Source organism: Pseudophryne corroboree, chromosome 1 (assembly GCF_028390025.1).
Source record: "Pseudophryne corroboree isolate aPseCor3 chromosome 1, aPseCor3.hap2, whole genome shotgun sequence".
Classification (NCBI taxonomy): domain Eukaryota; kingdom Metazoa; phylum Chordata; class Amphibia; order Anura; family Myobatrachidae; genus Pseudophryne; species Pseudophryne corroboree.
Window position 1 is genome coordinate 628,253,704 of NC_086444.1, and position 20,121 is coordinate 628,273,824.

At 49.0% G+C, this 20,121-nt stretch overlaps 1 protein-coding gene across 6 annotated transcripts in view; it reads right to left on the reverse strand.

The window, feature by feature from the left end:
* Nucleotides 1-20,121, reverse strand: part of C1H19orf44 (chromosome 1 C19orf44 homolog) — a 209,018-nt gene that overhangs the window by 65,884 nt on the left and 123,013 nt on the right. For 3 of the 6 annotated variants that reach the window (XM_063914516.1, XM_063914512.1, XM_063914511.1), the window contains one exon: nt 4,636-4,751. In XM_063914516.1, coding sequence (XP_063770586.1) covers nt 4,636-4,743 — 108 coding nt within the window. In that variant the 5' untranslated portion in view covers nt 4,744-4,751. The other 3 variants (XM_063914517.1, XM_063914514.1, XM_063914513.1) reach the window with 3 other exon arrangements.

Genomic DNA, 20,121 nt, shown 5'->3' on the forward strand with positions numbered 1-20,121 from the left:
ATCCAGCGTGCAATTGTCTACTTTGAAGCAGGACACTCAATTTTATTGGGATCATAGAGAACAAACAGCGAGTCAGATTTTCTGTGACGAATTGTCCGCTTCAGATAGATCTCCAAAGCCCTCACAACATCCAAGGACTTTGAAGTAGCAGAGGTGTCGGGAACCACAATAGGTTGGTTGATATGAAACGCAGACACCACCTTTGGAAGAAAATGCTGCCAAGTTCTGAGTTCACCTCTATCCTCGTGAAAAATCAAGTAAGGGCTCTTGTGAGACAATGCCCCCAGTTCAGACACCTGCCTGACAGAAGCCAGGGCCAATAGTGTAACGGTCTTCCACGTAAGAAACTTTACATCCACCTCCTGTAAGGGCTCAGACCATTCCGATTGGAGGAACTGCAACACCACGTTAAGATCACAAGGTGCCGTGGGTGGCACAAAGTGCGGTTGGATGTGCAGAACACCCTTCAAGAACGTCTGAACCTCAGGGAGGGAAGCCAATTGTTTCTGGAAGAAAATGAATAAGGACGAAATCTGGACTTTTATGGAGCCCAGGCGCAGGCCCACATCCACACCTGACAGAAGAAAAAGCAGAAAACGTCCCACTTGAAATTCCACCGCATGCAATTTCCTGTTCTCACACTAAGAGACTTATTTTTTCCCAAATACGGTGGTAATGCTTAGACATTACCTCTTTTCTGGCTTGGATCAAAGTCGAAGAAACCTTATCCGGGATTCCTTTCCGGGCTAGAATTTGACGCTCAACTTCCATGCCGTCAAACGCAGCCGTGGTAAGTCTTGATAGACGAACAGCTCCTGTTGCAGGAGATACTCTCGAAGAGGTAGAGGCCACGGATCCTCCAGGAGCTTGTTCAATAGATCCGCGTACAAAAGCCCTTCTTGGCCAATCCAGAACAATGAGAATTGCTTGAACCTTTTCCCTTTTTATTCTTTTGAGAATCTTTGGGATCAATGGAAGTTGAGGAAACACATATACCATCTGGTAGACCCATGGGGTCGCCAGAGCGCCCACCGCCACTGCCTGTAAGTCCTTCAACCTGGAACAATAATCGCTGGAGCTTCTTGTTTAGACGAGAGGCCATCACGTCGATTTGTGGAATGCCCCACCGACGTGTCAAGCACCTGAACACCTCTGGGTGGAAGCCCCACTCTCCTGGGTAGAGGTCATGTCTGCTGGGGAAGCCTGCTTCCCAGTTGTCTACTGCCGGAATGAAGATTCCCGACAACGCCACCACGTGTCTTTCCGCCCAGAGGACATTGCTGCTCTGCTGACATTGCTGCTCTGCTCTGTTTGCTCTTCGTTCCGCCCTGTCGGTTTATGTACGTCACCGCCGTCACATTGTCCGACTGAACTTGAATGGCGTGATCTGGAAGAAGATGTGATGCCTGTAGAAGGGCATTGTATATGGCCCTTAGCTCCAGAATGTTGATCGGAAGAATGGTTTCCTGACTTGACCATTTTCCTTGGAACTGTTTCCCTTGGGTAACTGCTCCCCAACCTCTGAGGCTTGCGTCTGTGGTTAGCAGAATCCAATTTTGAATCCCGAACCTTCGACCCTCGGTCAGGTGAGAAGTCTGAAGCCACCACAGAAGAGAAATCCTGGCTTTCTGCGGCAGACGTGTTCTCTGGTGCATGTGATGGTGCTATCTGGACCATTTGTCCAACAGGTCCAACTGGAAGGGCCTTGAGTGAAACCTTTCGTAATGCAGTGCCTCGTCGAGGCTACCATCTTCCCCAGAAGGCGAATGCATAGATGCACCGATATCCAGGTTGGCATTAGAACATCCAGTACCATCGACTGAATTACCAATGTCTTTTCCAACGGAAGGAATCCCTTCTGTTCCTCCGTATCCAGTATCATCCCCAGGAACTGAAGCCTCCGTGTTGGTTCCAGGTGAGATTTTGGTAGGTTCAGAATCCAACCGTGATCCTGGGGGGTAATTCCAAGTTGATCGCAGAAGGAAATTTTTTAGCAGTTGGGCAAAACCATGTGCACTGCAGGGGGGGCAGATATAACATTTGCAGAGAGAGTTAGATTTGGGTGGGTTATTTTGTTTCTGTGCAGGGTAAATACTGGCTGCTTTATTTTTATTTTGAACTCACCACACCCAAATCTATCTCTCTCTGCACATGTTATATCTGCCCCCCTGCAGTGCACATGGTTTTGCCCAACTGCTAAAAAATTTCCTGCTGCGATCAACTTGGAATTACCCCCCCAACCGTGATCCTGGAGTAGTCTGGTTGAGAGGGCAATGTCATCCAACAACCTCTCCCTGGATGGTGCTTTTGTCAGCAGGTCGTCCAGGTACGGTATTATGTTCACTCCTATCTTGCGGAGGAGAAACATCATCTCTGCCATTACCTTGGTGAACACCCTCGGTGCCGTGTAGAGGCCAAATGGCAGGGCTTCGAACTGGTAGTGACAGTCCTGTAGTGCAAACCTTAGATAAGCCTGATGAGGCGGCCAAATCTGAATATGAAGTTACGCATCCTTGATGTCCAGAGACACCAGGAATTCCCCCTCCTCCAGACCTGAGATCACCGCTCTCAGAGACTCCATCTTGAACTTGAACACTCTTATGTACGGGTTCAGCGACTTGAGGTTTAAAATGGGCCTTAACGAACTGTACGGTTTCGGTACCACAAACAGGTTGAAGTAATAACCTTTGTTTTGTAGTTGAAGTGGAACTGGGACAATGACCCGAGTCTGTACCAGTTTCTGAATTGCTGTCTGCTAAGTCATACTTGCTTCTGGAGAAGCTGGTAAACTCGAATTAAAGAATCTGTGAGGTGGGAGTTCCTGAAACTCCAGTCTGTAACCCTGGGCGATAAGGTCTTTGACTCAGGGATCCTGGCATGATGTTGCCCAAATGTGACTGAAATAACGTAATCGGGCTCCCACCTGCCTGTCTTCCAGGCAGTGCGGTCCACCGTCATGCTGAAGGCTTTGAGGAAGCAGTATCGGAGGTCTGTTCCTGAGAACCTGCAGCTGCTGTTTTTCTGGGTTTACCTCTATTGCCTTTGAAGGCTGTAGAAGAACCTTTGGATTTACTTTTAAACTTAGTTGTCCGAAAGGACTGCAGAGTTGGAGCAGAGTAGGTTTTCCTAGCTGGGGGTGCTGCGGAAGGAAGGTAAGTAGACATACCCGCCGTAGCCTTGGATATCCACGTATCCAGTTCCTCTTCAAAGAGGGCCTCACCTGTGAATGGTAGGCTTTCCATGCCTTTCCTGTAATCCGTATCCGCAGACCACTGGCATAGCCACAAGCCCCTGCATGCTGACACTGCCATGGCAGTGGTGCGTGCATTGAGTAAACCTATTTCCTTTATGGCCTCCACCATAAAGTTAGCAGAGTCCTGAATATGCTGTAGGAGTAAAATTATCTCCCCCCTGGGCAAGGAATCTAACCCGTTAATTAGATTATCTGACCATTTAGCAATGGCCCTAGTGATCCATGCACAAGCTATAGTGGGTCTCTGGGCCACCCCAGCAGCCGTGTATAGGAATTTGAGAGTAGTCTCAATCTTGCGGTCAGCCGTGTCCTTTAATGGCGTGCGTCTTCCCGTTGTTGTTTTTTTTTTTTTTGGGGGGGGGGGGGGGGGGGGGTTTATACTGGCTAAGGTGTTTTTCATGCTTACCGCGGTTTAGAACCCCGGTAAGCTGTGCCAGTGTAGGGTAAATTAAACAGCTCAGCATGCCCCTCGCAGCGGAACACACCTCCAAAAAGCATGCTGTGCTGAGCCTTGGAGACTCAGCCTGCATGTCAGTGCTGTGCTCCACCCCCTGATGCCGCCATTACAGCCGGCGACCCGCTAACCGGGACACCAGTCATCTCCTCACCACTCTTCTTACTTCTGGCTCTGTTAGGGGTGGCGGCGTGCTGCGGGAATGTACGCTCGCCGTGGTGGGGCTTGCAAATAGGTCTAAGGAGCTATGTGCTGTCAAGCAGGGAACGGGACCATTAACCCTTTAGGAGGTTGGGCCGTTCCCCCATCCTAAGTCCCACGAAGCAGGCATGCTGGTGCCAACCAGTCCTGCCTGAAGAAAAAAAAAAACACAGAAAAATAAATGCAGAAAACTTTTCTGAAGATTCCCTAAGCATGACCGGCTCCTCCGGGCACATTTTCTAAACTGAGTCTGGTAGGAGGGGCATAGAGGGAGGAGCCAGCCCACACTATTCATTTATTAAAGTGCCAAGGCTTCTAGTGGGCCAGTCTATACCCCATGGAACTAATGTGGACCCCAGTATCCTCTAGGACATAAGAGAAATAACTGTTTTATATATGTGCAGTACTGTGTGGGCTGGACAACGACAGCTGCAGCTGTCGGACCATTCATACAGTGCCTCCGCATATCTTAGATAGCAGCGCCAATACAGACGGGACATAGTGCCCCGATCACCTTGGTTGCACTGCCGCTGTCTTACATGGGGAGAAGCGGTATTAGTGCACATAACATGCGCTGATACCACTTCTGCCCCATAACGAAGCATAGTACATTTACCCCTTTATTTTTGGATGATAAGGAAATCATGAAGTAAAACATAACTTCAAATAAAAAGGTTGACACAGAAGCCAGTGAATGGCCAGTGTACAAAGCCATGTAATAACTCACCTGTAACTCATCTGCAGTGTCTTTTTGTTTTATAGGCACTCTCTGACCAGAAAGATGTGCCTGTGCCCGAGCTAGGGCCGAGCTTCTCATCCCATTCCTGGCCAGCATGTTTTGTCCTGTTAAAGAAGAACAGAATATTGAAATCTTAAAACCTGCACAAAAACATAATGAAGACATTTTCAATATGCATAGATAATTAATTTTCTTTTTCTAAAAGGAATTAAAACAGACCCCTCTCAAACGACAAAAACAAACAAACCCATAGAGCAATATTATCTAACGTGACCAAATTTCTACACCATTATACCTTGATCAGTAACATCCCACATATTATAATCTGGCGTGACAAAGGTGTCTACTCAAAAAAACAAAACTATTTATTTTCTCCATCACTTTAGCTGCAGAAAGTCATTCCTTTGTTTTTGCTCTAATTAGATACATAGGGGTATATTCAATTGAAGTCGGTCCATTCCGACATGCATTTGTCGGAATGTATCCGACAGGGGCTATTCAATGACCATCTCAATCCGACTTTAAAAAAAGTAGAACTGAGATGAGGGAGCCGAGAGGAGACGATGGGGAGGGGGAGACGGGGGAGAGCAGCGTTGCAGCAGCGTTGTAGGAGGATGTGGCACCACCGCCAGACCTCACGGCAGCATCCACCCGGCTACAGCAAGCGAGACCTCGCTTGCTGGAGCCGGGTGGACGCTGCTGTGAGTGGCGGCTGTGCCACATCCTCCTGCATATGCTGTGCTGTAGCCGCTGTTCTCCCCCGTCTCCTCCTCTCGGCTCCCCCTGGTCCAACCACAGGGACAAATGATGGTTGGATGCCCGAAAAGTTGGAAGGAAAAAGAAGTCTGAGTGCTGCCTTATTCTCTGCCACTAATAAATAAATATATTATAAGGGGGGATGCGCCCCGGGTGCAGGATTTGAGGGGGCACCAAGGAGTTACAGAGGAACAGGGTTTTTTGTTTTGTTTTTTACCGGCAGTGCTGTGCTGCTCCAGTGACAGCTCCCGGGGCAATGGCTCTGCCCACAGCTGGCGCCGACGCTGTGCGGGTTAGCTCCAGTTCCTGGGATCTCTACTATGCCGGCTTTAGGGGATGTAGTATAGTGATGTAGTGCAGTGTATAGGGGAATGTAGTGCATTGATGAAGTGTTATGATACAGTGCACTGTATGGGGACACACAGAGCATACCTCCCAACTTTGCCTTTGCAGTAAGAGGGCCACACGCACGGCGAAGCTACGGAAAGGGGGCGTGGCTTCGCGGGAGGACCCGCGATCACGAGCCACGCCCCGTTTTCGTCACCGAGGGGGCATGCCCAGCGCTCTGTGAGCCGCTGGCATGCCCCCTCTCCCTCTGTGTCCAGTGAATAGACGCTGTGCGCATGCGCACATCGTCTATTCACCGCTGCTCTGCTAAGCAGGGCAGCGAGAGACAGAGACTCCCAACTGCCCCCCCCCCCCCCAACCGCGGGACACTGCGGCCCGCGGGTGGGACTGCGGGACAGTCCCCAAAAAACGGGACTGTCCCGCGAAAATCTGGACAGTTGGGAGGTATGACAGAGGAGCATGTAGTTGAACACACTGGCGGGGCATGGACACATAGTGCATTTGAGGCACATAAGGGAATATTGTCCAGTAGTATTCCCTTTTTAAAATAAATCTGATAATCTGATTATTTAAATCTGACAGGGTTTTTTTTTGTTTTTTTGGGGGGGTGGGGGCGCGAAAATTACTACCTTGCCCCGGGTGGTGTAAATCCTAGTTTCGGCCCTGTATATATTACTGTATAGTGGCGGGGATGCCATGTGGGGATGCTGCCGTGAGCGGCGGCTGTGCCACATCCTCCTGCATATGCTGTGCTGTAGCCGCTACTCTTCCCCCCGTCTCTCCGCTGACGGATTTGGCCCCGTTTCCATCAGAAGCACGCGGATCGGCAGCTATTCCGCCGATCCACGTGCTTTCCGACAAGTCAATTTCCCCGACTTGGCGGATAAAAAAGGCAGGGATTGAATAGGTCGGAACCCCTTACGACCTGAAAAAATAGGATTTTACCAGTAAATCCTTTTCTAGTAGTCCGTAGAGCAGGCATTCCCAACCACGGTCCTCAAGGCACACCAACAGTGCAGGTTTTAGTGATATCCAGGCTTTAGCACAGATGGTTAAATCAAAATAACTGAGCTACTAATTAAGTCACCTGTGCTGAAGCCTGGATATCACTAAATCCTGCACTGTTAAGGTGCATACACATGGAGAGATTTTGACTATGAGAGATTTTGACTGAGCGATTTCCCTTGAACTGGCAGTAGGAGATTTTGACTAACTTTTCCAGCGATTTTGGCTATGAGCGATTTTGGCTAACTCATTCAAGCAAGGAGATGCTTTTTCTTTTCCAGCGACATAGCCAAAATTGACTTGCCTGCACAGTCTATTTTTAGCAGTGATAGCGACCTGGCGGGGACGCGCATCGCTATCGCTGGCTGTGTACACATGGAGAGATATGCACTAACTTTCTGAGCGATTTTGACTATATAGTCAAAATCGCTCAGTTATATCTCTCCGTGTGTATACACCTTAAGTGTGCATCGAGGACCGTGGTTGGGAATGCCTGCCGTAGAGGATACTGGGAATCCATTTAGTACCATGGGGTATAGACGGCTCTACTAGGAGCCATGGGCACTTTAAGAATTAAAATAGTGTGGGCTGGCTCCTCCCTCTATGCCCCTCCTACCAGACTCAGTCTAGGAAACTGTGCCCGAGGAGACGGACATACTTTGAGAGAAGGATATAAAAAGGATATTGGTGAGATTCCAAACCAGCACACAAGAAACAAGAGGAAAGCCATGCTAACCAAACTTGAAACCAGGAACAGCAACAGCTGAACCAAACAAAAATACTTCACCAAGTAACAGTGCAAAAGCATCGGGCGGGCGCCCAGTATCCTCTACGGACTACAAGAAAAGGATTTACCGTAATTAGGTAATTACAATCCTATTTTCTCTTACATCCTAGAGGATACTGGGAATCCATTTAGTACCATGGGGATGTACCAAAGCTCCCAAACTGGGTGGGAGAGCGCTGAGGTTCCTGCTGAACTGATTGGCCTCTGAGGACCTTCAGTTTGGTCAAAGTATCGAACTTGTAGAATTTAGCAAACGTGTTCGAACCTGACCAAGTAGCTGCTCGGCAGACCTGTAAAGCCGAGACACCCCGGGCAGCTGCCCAGGAAGAACCCACCGACTTAGTAGAGTGGGCCTGTACAGATTTAGGAACCGGCAATCCTGCCGTGGAATAATCATGCTGAATAGTGAACCTGATCCAGCGCACAATGGACTGCTTTGAAGCAAGACACCAATCTTATTGGGCTCATAAAGAACAAACAGCGAGTCTGATTTTCTGCGACGAGCTGTCCTCTTTACGCATACCTTCAAAGCCCTCACAACATCCAAAGACTTTGAAGTAGCAGAGGTGTCGGTAACAACTGGAACCACAATAGGTTGGTGGATGTGAAACGCAGACACCACCTTGGGAAGAAATTGCTGACGAGTTCTGAGTTCAGCTCTGTCTACAAGGAAAATTAAATAAGGGCTCTTGTGAGACGTCCCCAGCTCCAACACACATCTTGCTGAAGCCAATGCCAACAGTGTGACGGTCTTCCACGTAAAATATTTTACATCAACCTCCTGTAACGGTTCAAACTTGTTCGGTTGGCGGAACTGCAGCACCAAATTGAGATCCCAAGGTGCCGTGGGAGGCACAAAGGGAGGTTGGATGTGCATAACACCTTTCAAGAATGTCTGGACCTCAGGAAGAGAAGCCAATTGTTTCTGAAAGAAAATGGACAAGGCCGAAATCTGGACTTTTATGGAGCCCAGACGTAGGCCCACATCCAAATACGTTGGTAATGTTTAGACGTTACCCTTTTCTGGCCTGGATCATAGTCGGGATGACCTTGTCAGGGATCCCTCTCCTGGCTAGAATCAGCCGTTCAACTTCCATGCCTTCAAATGTAGCCGCGCTAAGTCTTGATAAACGAACGGGCCCTGTTGTAGAAGATCCTCGCAAAGAGGTAGAGGACACGGATATTCGATCAGCAACCCCAGAATATCCGCGTACCAGGCCCTTCTTGGCAACTCCGGAGCAATGATTATTGCTTGAACCTTTTCCCTTTTTATTCTTTTGAGAATCCTTGAGATCAGAGGAAGTGGAGGAAACACGTACACCATCTGAAAGACTCATGGAGTCGTCAGAGCATCTACTGCCACTGCCTGTTGGTCCTCTCGACCTGGAACAATATCGCTTAAGCTTCTTGTTGAGACGAGAGGCCATTATGTCAATTTGTGGATATCCCCACCAACGTATCAAGCACCTGAACACCTCCGGGTGAAGGCCCCACTCCCCCGGGTGCAGGTCGTGTCTGCTGATGAAGTCTGCTTCCCAGTTGTCTACTCCCGTAATGAAGACCGCTGACAATGCCACAGCATGTTTTTCTGCCCAGAGGAGGATTCTTGTCACCTCTGACACTGCTGCTCTGCTTTTCGTTCCGCCCTGTCGGTTTAAGTACGTTACTGCCGTCACATTGTCCGACTGGACCTGAATGGCCCGATCTTGAAGAAGATATGAGGCCTGCAAAAGGGCGTTGTATATAGCCCTGAGTTCCAGAATGTTGATTGGAAGGACGACTTCCTGACTTGACCATCTTCCCTGAAACTGCACCCCGTGGGTGACTGCTCCCTAACCTCTGTGGCTTGCGTCTGTGGTTAGCAAAATCCAATTCTGAATCACAAACCGTCGACCCTCGATTAGGTGAGAAGTCTGAAGCCACCACAGAATAGAAATCCTGGCTCTTGGCGACAGACGGATCCTCTGACCATTTGTCCAACAGATCAAGCTGGAAGGGTCTTGAGTGAAACCTTCCGTACTGAAGTGCCTCGCAAGAGGCTACCATTTTCCCCAGAAGGTGAATGCATAGATGCACCGATATCTGGGTTGGCTTCAGGACATCCTGAACCATCGACTGAATTACCAATGCCTTTTCCAACAGAAGGAACACTTACTGCGTGTCCAGTATCATTCCCAGGAATGGAAGCCTCCATGTTGGCTCTATGTGAGAATTCTGAAGGTTCAGAATCCACCTCTGATCCCGGAGTAGTCGGGAGGTGCACTACACTGAGTACACAATAGTGAGCCCCCTGGGGAAGAGGAACAATCTGCCGTACATGAAACACACTCTTTGCCTGACATACTGTAAATCTGACAGCACACACACACACACACACACACACACAGGAAAAGGTTAAAAGCACAAATAACCCACAAAGAGCCCTTCCAGGGAGACACATAGTATGGGCCAGCACACCACGCCCTTATCACTAATGTCAAGCTTAGCCGGGTCGCAGACTGAGTACCCAGATTGGGGACTCAGTACACTAATAATCGCTCACCCCCTGCTATGACCCCCTGGTAACGCGGAGGTAATCTGGAGTCACTCCAGAATAGCTGCGCATCCCTGTCAGGCAGCGTCTGTGTCCACTGCAGAGGGAAAATGGCGCTGGTGAGCTGCTGGATCCGCTCATAGTGAAGCCCTGCGCCTTCCATGGCGCGCAGGCTTCCCGCTTTTTTTTTAATACTGGCTGAGGTAATTTAGTGCTTAAAATAGTCAGATCCGTGTTAAATCTTTAGAACAGGAAAAATTAAAAGACAGCGCTTCACAACAATGGTGCAGCAACCAACAGCTGGGGTGGTCACCTACACCCCCACAAAGTTCAAAATGTTCCAATACTGCGCGCTCACTGGAATATTTTGACAGTCCCGATAATAGGTGTGGACAGTGTTCGTGATTCTAATAGATGGTTCCCATGCAGTGTTTCACTCCATAACCAGGGAATTTCTCTCTTAATTCACTACTAGATGAACCTAAATCCTCCACGCAATGTAAAGAACTCCCCCCAAAAAAGGAAGTGTATGTAGTGAAGAACTGTTTATTTTTACGTCACATTCAACACTTAAAATCCATATTTAAAAAACATTAAAAATCTTATAGAATCCACCACTGATTGGTGGACCAGCGTACCGAACAAGATGGAGTGTCAATATTGCCCACCCACTTCCCGGGATTTGCAGCGACAATCCACGTCCTGGGTAGTAACCTTTGATCCCTCTGAAGGTCACTGGAGGTCCATCCAATCGGTCACTAATGCGTTTCTGCTCTAAACAGAGCCTTTATCAAGGTGTATGGTGGCTATGGGTGCTTATTGTACTTTTAAACCCATTGCTGTGATCTGATTGGATGGATTCTCCATTAACGTTTCTACACTATTTAGACCACTAATTTAGTGTCACAACCATGTAGACTTAAAAGTGAGTTCTCAGACATTCATTCCCTTTTCATAAGGACTTTTTACTGGTCTCTAAACAAATGTATTCATCTTAATCCGTCCTGCGCGTTCCACAAGTGGTGGAACGCACATAACATCCATTTCCTGATGTGTTCTGGATCCCCATCCTATTCCTACCGCCAACCAGTCCTGCCTGAAAATAACAAACAGAAAAATAAATGCAGAAAACTCTTCAGGAGCTTCTATAAGCATGACCATCTCATCCCAGCACATTTTCTAAACTGAGTCTGGTAGGAGGGGCATAGAGGGAGGAGCCAGCCCACACTATCAAATTCTTAAAGTGCCCATGGCTCCTAGTGGACCAGTCTATAACCCATGGTACTAAATGGATTCCCAGTATCCTCTAGGACGTAAGAGAAAGTCGAAAACTGCCATCTTTTCGCCAAGACAGCAGTTTCGACTTCAACTGAATATACCCCATAGAAAGTGCAGTGAAATCACAGATTTCTCTGCCTTTCATTTCTCCAGACACATTGCTGCAACCCCCATTGCATATTTTCTTTAAAAAAAAAAAGCCATGGGGTTCTATTCATTATCCCTTAGTTTCTACAAAAGTAGGTGAAGATGTTAATTTCTATACAAGTAGGGGAAAATTAAGTATCAAGACCATCATTATAAAGGTAATGCAAGCGACAGAAATCTCAGCAGAGCTTTCAGTCCCGATCTGGCCTGCCGTTCCTATACTATTGTATACCACATTCATCAAGCTCCAAAAACACACAATTTTCGTAACTTGACAGCGGGAGCCTTCATAGCGAAGATAGCCTTCAATAGAAGTACAGTATCCATTTCATTGTCCACCACAGCTCACGCATACGTAGAATGAATCCCAAGTCATAGACCTAGAAGTCCACTCATTGCAATGGACAGTTCTTATCCAATGACCCATCCGTTGCTATTTTAATGCATGCAATCAGTGGCAGGATGTACAGATTTTAAAATACGATTGTCAATACATCCCATCCTATGCAATAAAAATAGGATTTTATTTACCTACCGGTAAATCCTTTTCTCGTAGTTCGTAGAGGATGCTGGGCCCCACATTAGTACCATGGGGTATAGTCGGGTCCCTTGGGAGCCATGGGCACTTTAAGAGTTTAATAGTGTGGGCTGGCTCATCCCTCTATGCCCCTCCTACCAAACTCAGTCTAGAAACTGTGCCCGAGGAGACGGACATACTTCGAGAGAAGGAAATACACAGATAGTGGTGAGATTCACACCAGCTCACACATAACAAGGCAATCCAAGCTAACCAGCTTAAACAATTCAGCAACAGCTGAACAACAGTACTTAACCAGGGCAGTACGGATAGTGTAATGGTTAGCATTACTGCCTCACATCACTGAGGTCATGGGTTTGATTCCCACCATGGCCCTAACTGTGTGGAGTTTGTATATTCTCCCCTTACTTGCGTGGGTTTCCCCCGGGTACTCTGGTTTCCTCCCACAATCCAAAAATATACTGGTAGGTTAATTGGCTCCCAACAATATTAACCCTAATGTGAATGTGAGTGTATATGTACATGTGATAGGAAATATAGATTGTAAACTCCACTGGGACAGGGACTGATGTGAATGGGCAAATATTCTCTGTAAAGCGCTGCGGAATATGTATGCGCTATATAAATAACTGGTAATAAATAAAGTAACCAAGGTAGTACCGAAACAAGTAACAACTGCAGGAGAACGAAGCGCTAGGCAGGCGCCCAGCATCCTCTACGGACTACGAGAAAAGGATTTACCGGCAGGTAATTAAAATCCTATTTTCTCTTACGTCCTAGAGGATGCTGGGGTCCACATTAGTACCATGGGGATGTACCAAAGCTCAAAGTACGGGAGGGAGAGAGCGGAGACTCCTTGAAAACCGATAGACCAAACTTTAGGTACTCAGAGGCCAAAGTATCGAACCTGTAAAACTCAGCAGACGTGTTCGACTCTGACCAAGTAGCCGCTCGGCAAAGCTCTAAAGCCGAGGCACCCCGGGCAGCCGCCCAGGAAGAACTCACCTTACGAATAGAGTGGGCCTTAACAGATTTTGGACACGGCAATCCTGCCGTAAATTAAGCATGCTGGATATTGAACCTGATCCAGCGAGACATCGTCTGCTTAGAAGCAGAACACCCAATCTTGTTGGGATCAAAAAGGACAAAGAGTCCGACTTTCTGTGACGAGAAGTTCTCTTCACTATAAATCCTCAAAGCCCTCATAACATCCAAGAACTTTGAGGTAATGGAGGAGTCAGTAGCTACTGGCACCACGATAGGTTGGTTGATATGAAAAGCCGACACAACCTTTGGAAGAAACTGCTGACGCGTCCTGAGCTCAGCTCTACCTTCATGGAAAATCAAGTAGGGGCTTTTGCAGGACAAAGCCCCCAATTCAGACACTTGTCTAGCAGAAGCTAATGCCAACAGTGTGACCGCCTTCCAAGTGAGAAACTTGACCTCAACCTCCTGTAAAGGCTCAAACCAATCCGATTGCAGGAACTGCAACACCACGTTAAGATCCCAAGTTGCCGTAGGAGGCAAAAAGCGAGGTTGGATGTGCAGAACCCCTTTCAAAAAAGTCTGAACCTCAGGGAGGAAAGCCAATTGTTCCTGGAAGAAAATGGACAAGGCCGAGAATTGGACCCTTATGGAGTCCAAACTTAGGCCCACATCCACACCTGCTTGCAGGAAGCGGAGAAACCGCCCAAGTTGAAACTCCACCATAGGAAACTTCTTGGATTCACACCAAGACACATACTTTTCCCAAATGCGATGGTAATGGTTAGACGTTACTCCTTTCCTAGCCTGGATCAGGGTAGGAATAACCTTGTTCGGAATGATCTTCCGAGCTAAGATCTGGCGTTCACCTCCATGCCGTCAAACATAGCCGTGTTAAGTCTTGATAAGCGAATGGCCCCTGCTGCAGAAGGTCCTCTCGAAGAGGAAGAGGCCTCGGATCTTCAAGCAGTAAATCCAGAAGATCCGCGTACCAAGTTCTTCTTGGCCAGTCCCGAGCAATGAGGATCGCCTGAACTCATGTTTTTTTTTATACGTTTGAAAATCCTTAGGGATGAGTGGAACTGGAGGGAACACATACACCGACTCGAAGAACCATGGAGTCACCAATGCGTTCGCCGTCACTGCCTGTGGGTCTCTCGACCAAGAACACTACCGGCGAAGCTTCTTGTTGAGGCGGGAGGAGGCCATCATGTCTATTTGAGGTACGCCCCAAAGACATGTCACCTCTGCGAACACCTCGGGGTGGAGGCCCCACTCTCCTGGATGGAGATCGTGTCTGCTGTCGAAGTCCGTTGTACACGGATCTTAGTTCCAGAATGGTTATTGGAATGATGGATTCCAGATCTGACCACTTTCCTTGGAAGTTTTCCCCTTGGGTGACCGCACCCCAACCTCTGAGACTTGCATCCGTGGTTAGAAGGATCCAGTTCTGAATCTAGAACCTACAGTCCTCGAGAAGGCGAGGCATTAGTAGCCACCATACGAGTGAAATCCTGGCTTCCGGCGACAGACTTATCCTCTGGTGCATGTGCAGGTGAGATCCCGACCACTTGTCTAGAAGATCCAGTTGGAAGGACCGTGCATGAAATCTTCCGTACTGTAGAGCCTCATAGAAGGGAACAATCTTCCCCAGAAGGCGAATGCACTGATGAACCGATACCCGGCTTCAAGACATCCCGTACCACTGATTGTATCACCAACACTTTTTCCACTGGTAGAAACACCCTCTGCACTTCCGTGTCGAGGATCATCCCTAGGAAAGAATCTCCTTGTCGGCCCCAAATGTGACTTTGGAAGGTTCAGGATCCACCCATGATCCTGGAGTAGTCGAGCTGTGAGAGCAATGATCTGCAACAACTTCTCCCTGGAAGATGCTTTTATCAGCAGATCGTCCAGATACGGAATCATGTTCACTCCCTGCTTGCATAGGAGTAGCATCATCTCTGTCATGACATTGGTGAACACCCTCGGTGCCGTGGATAGGACAAATGGCAGTGCCTGGATCCGATAGTGACAGTCCAACAGCGCAAATCAGATAAGACTGGTGAGGCGGGAAATCGGAATGTGGGTCACGCATCCTTGATATCCAGAAAAAACAGAAACTCTCCGTCCTCCAGACCTGAGATCCCCGCCCTAAGAGACTCCATCTTGTACTTGAAATCCCTCAAGTAGGGGTTTAAAGATTTCAGGTTCAATATCGGTCTGACCGAACCATCCGGTTTTGGTACCACAAAGAGATTTGAGTAGTAACCCTTGTTTTCCAGATGAGTTGGAACTGGGACAATGACATTTGCCTCTTCCAATTTTTGAATGGCTTCCTGTAGGATAGGCTTACCAGCTTTGCTTACAGAAAGGGCGGATTTGAAAAATCTGTGAGGTGGGAGTTCTTGAAACTCCAGTCTGTACCCCTGGGACACAGTATCTTGTACCCAGGGGTCCAGGCCCGGTGACACCCAGACCTGACTGAAATCTCTTAGACGTGCTCCCACCTGCACGATCTCCAGGCTGGGAGGTCCACCGTCATGCTGAGGATTTCGAGGAAAGAGAACCAGACTTCTGTTCCAGTGAACCTTATGGTTCGCTGGAACAGAAGCATGTTCTTAACCAACACTGTCAGCAGACATGTAGAATACTTAAGTGTCCTGTAAAATGCACAGCGCTGACATGCAGGCGGCTTTACAGAGGAGGATCTGCCCAAACAGTCCCAGGATCAGCTCTGCTTGCTATAATGGCACCCAAACGCTGACAAGGAGTGAGGGAGAGAGACAGAGAGAGAGATGCAGCTCCAGGGCGGGAACATTTACTCTAAATGGCGCCCTGGGACTGAGGGAGGGGCTACAGATCAAAGCCTTATCCCCCTGCTGGACTTCACCACCGGGTACTGTGGGATTATATAAACGGTTTATGAGAGGAAACCGACTTGTGCCCTTGCCCTGGTGGTCTAGTGGGGTCCCTGTACTGCCACAGTGTCCACGCCAGCACGCACGGCCCACCTCCCACCAGCCACGTGGGATCGCGATTTACAGCGGGTCCCGCTGAGGGGACCCACTTACCTCCTCCCTGAGCGCGGCCACGCGATCCAGGAGAACATCGGTAGTGTGTGTGTGTGACTAACTGGAAGAAACCGGAGCCTCCGCTGTAAGTACCCGGCAACCAGGGTGCGGGAGTATACAGCGCCGCTGGGGGATGTGATGGACATGCAGCAGGAGATGTCTGACTGACATCTAACACAGTCGGTGTCTCTGCTGCAGCCCTTGAAGTCTTCATTTTTCATTAAAAGCTTTTTCTCAGGGCTGGAGCAGCACCCTGTTGTATGCCTGCTTACTGCATGTCACCAACTACAAAACTGAGCTCCTGTGCATAGAGGCGGGGTTGTAAAGGAGGCGGCGCTATGCATTCTGGGATCAGTCAAAGCTTTGAGCCTGTTGGTGCCTCGGATCAAGATCCTACTCTACACCCCAATGTCATTCCCTGTGGAGCCCAGTGTACCCCGCTGCAGAAATGTCAGACACAGCTTCCCCCCAAGTACCTTCAGAGAGACACAGAGTTAAGGAGCCAGCACACAGAGCTCCCCAGTAGGCAGTTACATAATAAAAGCCCGGCGCTGACTGAGTAACCTTAATAGACTAACCAGTCCTAAATGTGAATAAACACGCTCTCCTCTCCCCCCCCCCCCCTCTCTCACAGTTTGGACATGACTGCTGTAGTGTATTGCGTTGGCCCAGGGCACCCCACCACAGTACCTCTGAGCCCTACGGAGCGCAGCATCAGTGCTGTGCTCCTACCCTGATGCCGCCATTCTCACCGGCTCCCCGCTTGTCGGGGCACCGGTGCCCAACTCACCACCGACGTCTTCTGGCTCTGTTAGGGGGTGGCAGCAGTGCTGCGGGAGCAAGCGGTCACCTCGGGGGCTTGCGATCGACACCCTCAGGAGCTCAGTGTCCTGTCAGCAGAGATAGGGGCCATTAACCTCAGAGGGCTGGATCCTACTCCCCCCTAAGTCCCACGAAGCAGGGAGGCTGTTGCCAGCAGTCTCCCTGTGCCTAATTCTTAATAAAAATAAAAAAACTAAAAGAACTCCTAGGAGCTGCCCTAGCTGTGACCAGCTTCTTCGGGCACATTTTCTAAACTGAGTCTGGTAGATGGGGCATAGAGGGAGGAGCCAGCCCACTCCATTAAACTATTAAAGTGTCCATGGCTCCCAAGGGACCAGACTATACCCCATGGTACTAATGTGGACCCCAGCATCCTCTAGGACGTAAGAGAAATCAAATGTCATATAATCAACTACGTGGTGTTACCCAGTATATGTGCCAATGACGTGCCGTGGGGTAAGGCAGAGCCTTTTCGGTCATACTAACCTGATGTGAGTGCTGCTGCATTGCCTTGGATCAGTGAATAGCAGGCTGCATAGTGCTTTTAAAATGTATAAAGATTAAAATCGGCCCACTAAACCCACAAGAGAGAACTGATCACGCACTTCGTTAATGGCCGATTTTTTTTTTTTGATAATCGCATCACAGTGACTGCAGCGCAGAGACCTATAGGCTTACCGGCCTCTCTGTATGCTACCAGCAGCTTACGATGGCCTCTGCCCGGTACCCCGCAACCTGTGCCCGCTACCCCGCAACCTATGCGTTCCTCTCCGGGTTAGTAACAGAACGAGACTACGGCAGCCGCAGCAGCACGATGAGGCGATCACACATAGCAACGCGCACAGCCAGTCCGACGCTGACCTGCAATTGGCTAGAAGCTCCCCTTGTGTAACCTCAGTTTGCGTTTCAAACCTCGTTTCAATGCAATATGCCTGAATCAAGCAGCAGCAGCAGCACGTCACGTGGCTCACCCTGTGTCTCCCAGCTGCCCGGGATTGGCCAGGCCCAGGCCAGCGCTGCCGTGGCGGCCTGGAGATTCTGTTCCAGCACACAGGGAGATGTAACCCGCTGGCTGGCTATAATAGTAATTACAGTGATACAGGAGTGCAGTATTACACTACTGATGATGATTTAAAAGTGCCCTGATTATTTTATAAAATTATATTGCTGTTGCACATGCCAGCGCACCTGTATGTTATAATAAACAGTATTCCTATCATATCATTTCTCTGACGTCCTAGTGGATGCTGGGAACTCCGTAAGGACCATGGGGAATAGACGGGCTCCGCAGGAGACTGGGCACTCTAAAGAAAAGATTAGGTACTATCTGGTGTGCACTGGCTCCTCCCTCTATGCCCCTCCTCCAGACCTCAGTTAGAATCTGTGCCCGGCCAGAGCTGGGTGCTCCTAGTGGGCTCTCCTGAGCTTGCTAGAAAGACAGTATTTGTTAGGTTTTTTATTTTCAGTGAGATCTGCTGGCAACAGACTCACTGCTACGAGGGACTGAGGGGAGAGAAGCGAACCTACCTGCTTGCAGCTAGCTTGTGCTTCTAAGGCTACTGGACACCATTAGCTCCAGAGGGATCGAACACAGGGCCCGACCTCGATCGTCCGTTCCCGGAGCCGCGCCGCCGTCCCCCTTGCAGAACCAGAAGACAGAAGAAGCGACGAAATCGGCGGCTGAAGACTCCTGTCTTTATTAAGGTAGCGCACAGCACTGCAGCTGTGCGCCATTGCTCCCACAGCACACCACACACTCCGGGTACTGTTGGGTGCGGGGCGCTGGGGGGGGGCGCCCTGGGCAGCAATTAGATTACCTTTTGGCACAAAATGCACATAATACAGTTTATAAAACTGTATATGTGCAAAAACCCCTGCCATTAATATTATAAATATTATACAAAATGCGGGAGAAGCCCGCCACTGAGGGGGCGGGGCCTTCTTCCTCAGCACACCAGCGCCATTTTCTCTTCACAGCTCCGCTGGAAGGACGCTCCCCAGGCTCTCCCCTGCAGTATCCATTACAACAAGGGTAAAAAGAGAGGGGGGGCACATAAATTTAGGCGCTATAGTGATAATAAGCAGCTATTGGGAAAAATCACTCTTTTTAGTGTAAATCCCTGTGTTATATAGCGCTGTGGTGTGTGCTGGCATACTCTCTCTCTGTCTCCCCAAAGGACTTTGTGGGGTCCTGTCCTCAGAGCATTCCCTGTGTGTGTGCGGTGTGTCGGTACGGCTGTGTCGACATGTTTGATGAGGAGGGTTACGTGGAGGCGGAGCAAGGGCAGATAAGTGTGGTGTCGCCCCCGACGGGGCCGACACCGGATTGGATGGATATGTGGAAGGTTTTAACCAACAGTGTCAACTCCTTACATAAAAGGTTCGATGACGCAGCAGCCTTGGGACAGCCGGGATCTCAGCCCGCGCCTGCCCAGGCGTCTCAGTGGCCATCAGGGGCTCATAAACGCCCGCTAACTCAGATGGTAGACACAGATGTCGACACGGAGTCTGACTCCAGTGTAGATGAGGATGAGACAAATGCACAGTCTACAAAAGCCATCCGATGCATGATTACTGCAATGAAAAATGTATTGCACATTTCTGATATTGACCCGGTTACTACCAAGAAGGGTATTATGTTTGGGGAGAAAAAGCAGCCAGTGACTTTTCCCCCATCTGATTAATTAAATGAATTGTGTGAGGAAGCGTGGAGTTCCCCCGATAAGAAACTAGTGATTTCTAAGAGGTTACTGATGGCGTACCCTTTCCCGCCAACGGACAGGTTACGTTGGGAAACATCCCCTAGGGTGGACAAGGCGCTCACACGCTTATCAAAAAAGGTGGCACTGCCGTCTCAGGATACGGCCGCCTTAAAGGAGCCTGCGGATAGAAAGCAGGAAGCTATCCTGAAGTCTGTGTATACACACTCAGGTACTATACTGAGACCTGCTATTGCTTCAGCATGGATGTGTAGTGCTGCAGCCGCATGGTTTGATTCCCTGTCAGACAACATTGATTCCCTCGACAGGGATACTATTTTGCTAACCATAGAACATATAAAAGACGTCGTCTTATATATGCGGGATGCACAGAGGGACATTTGCCTGCTGGCATCTAGAATTAATGCGATGTCCATTTCTGCCAGGAGAGTATTATGGACTCGGCAGTGGACAGGTGATGCTGATTCTAAAAGACACATGGA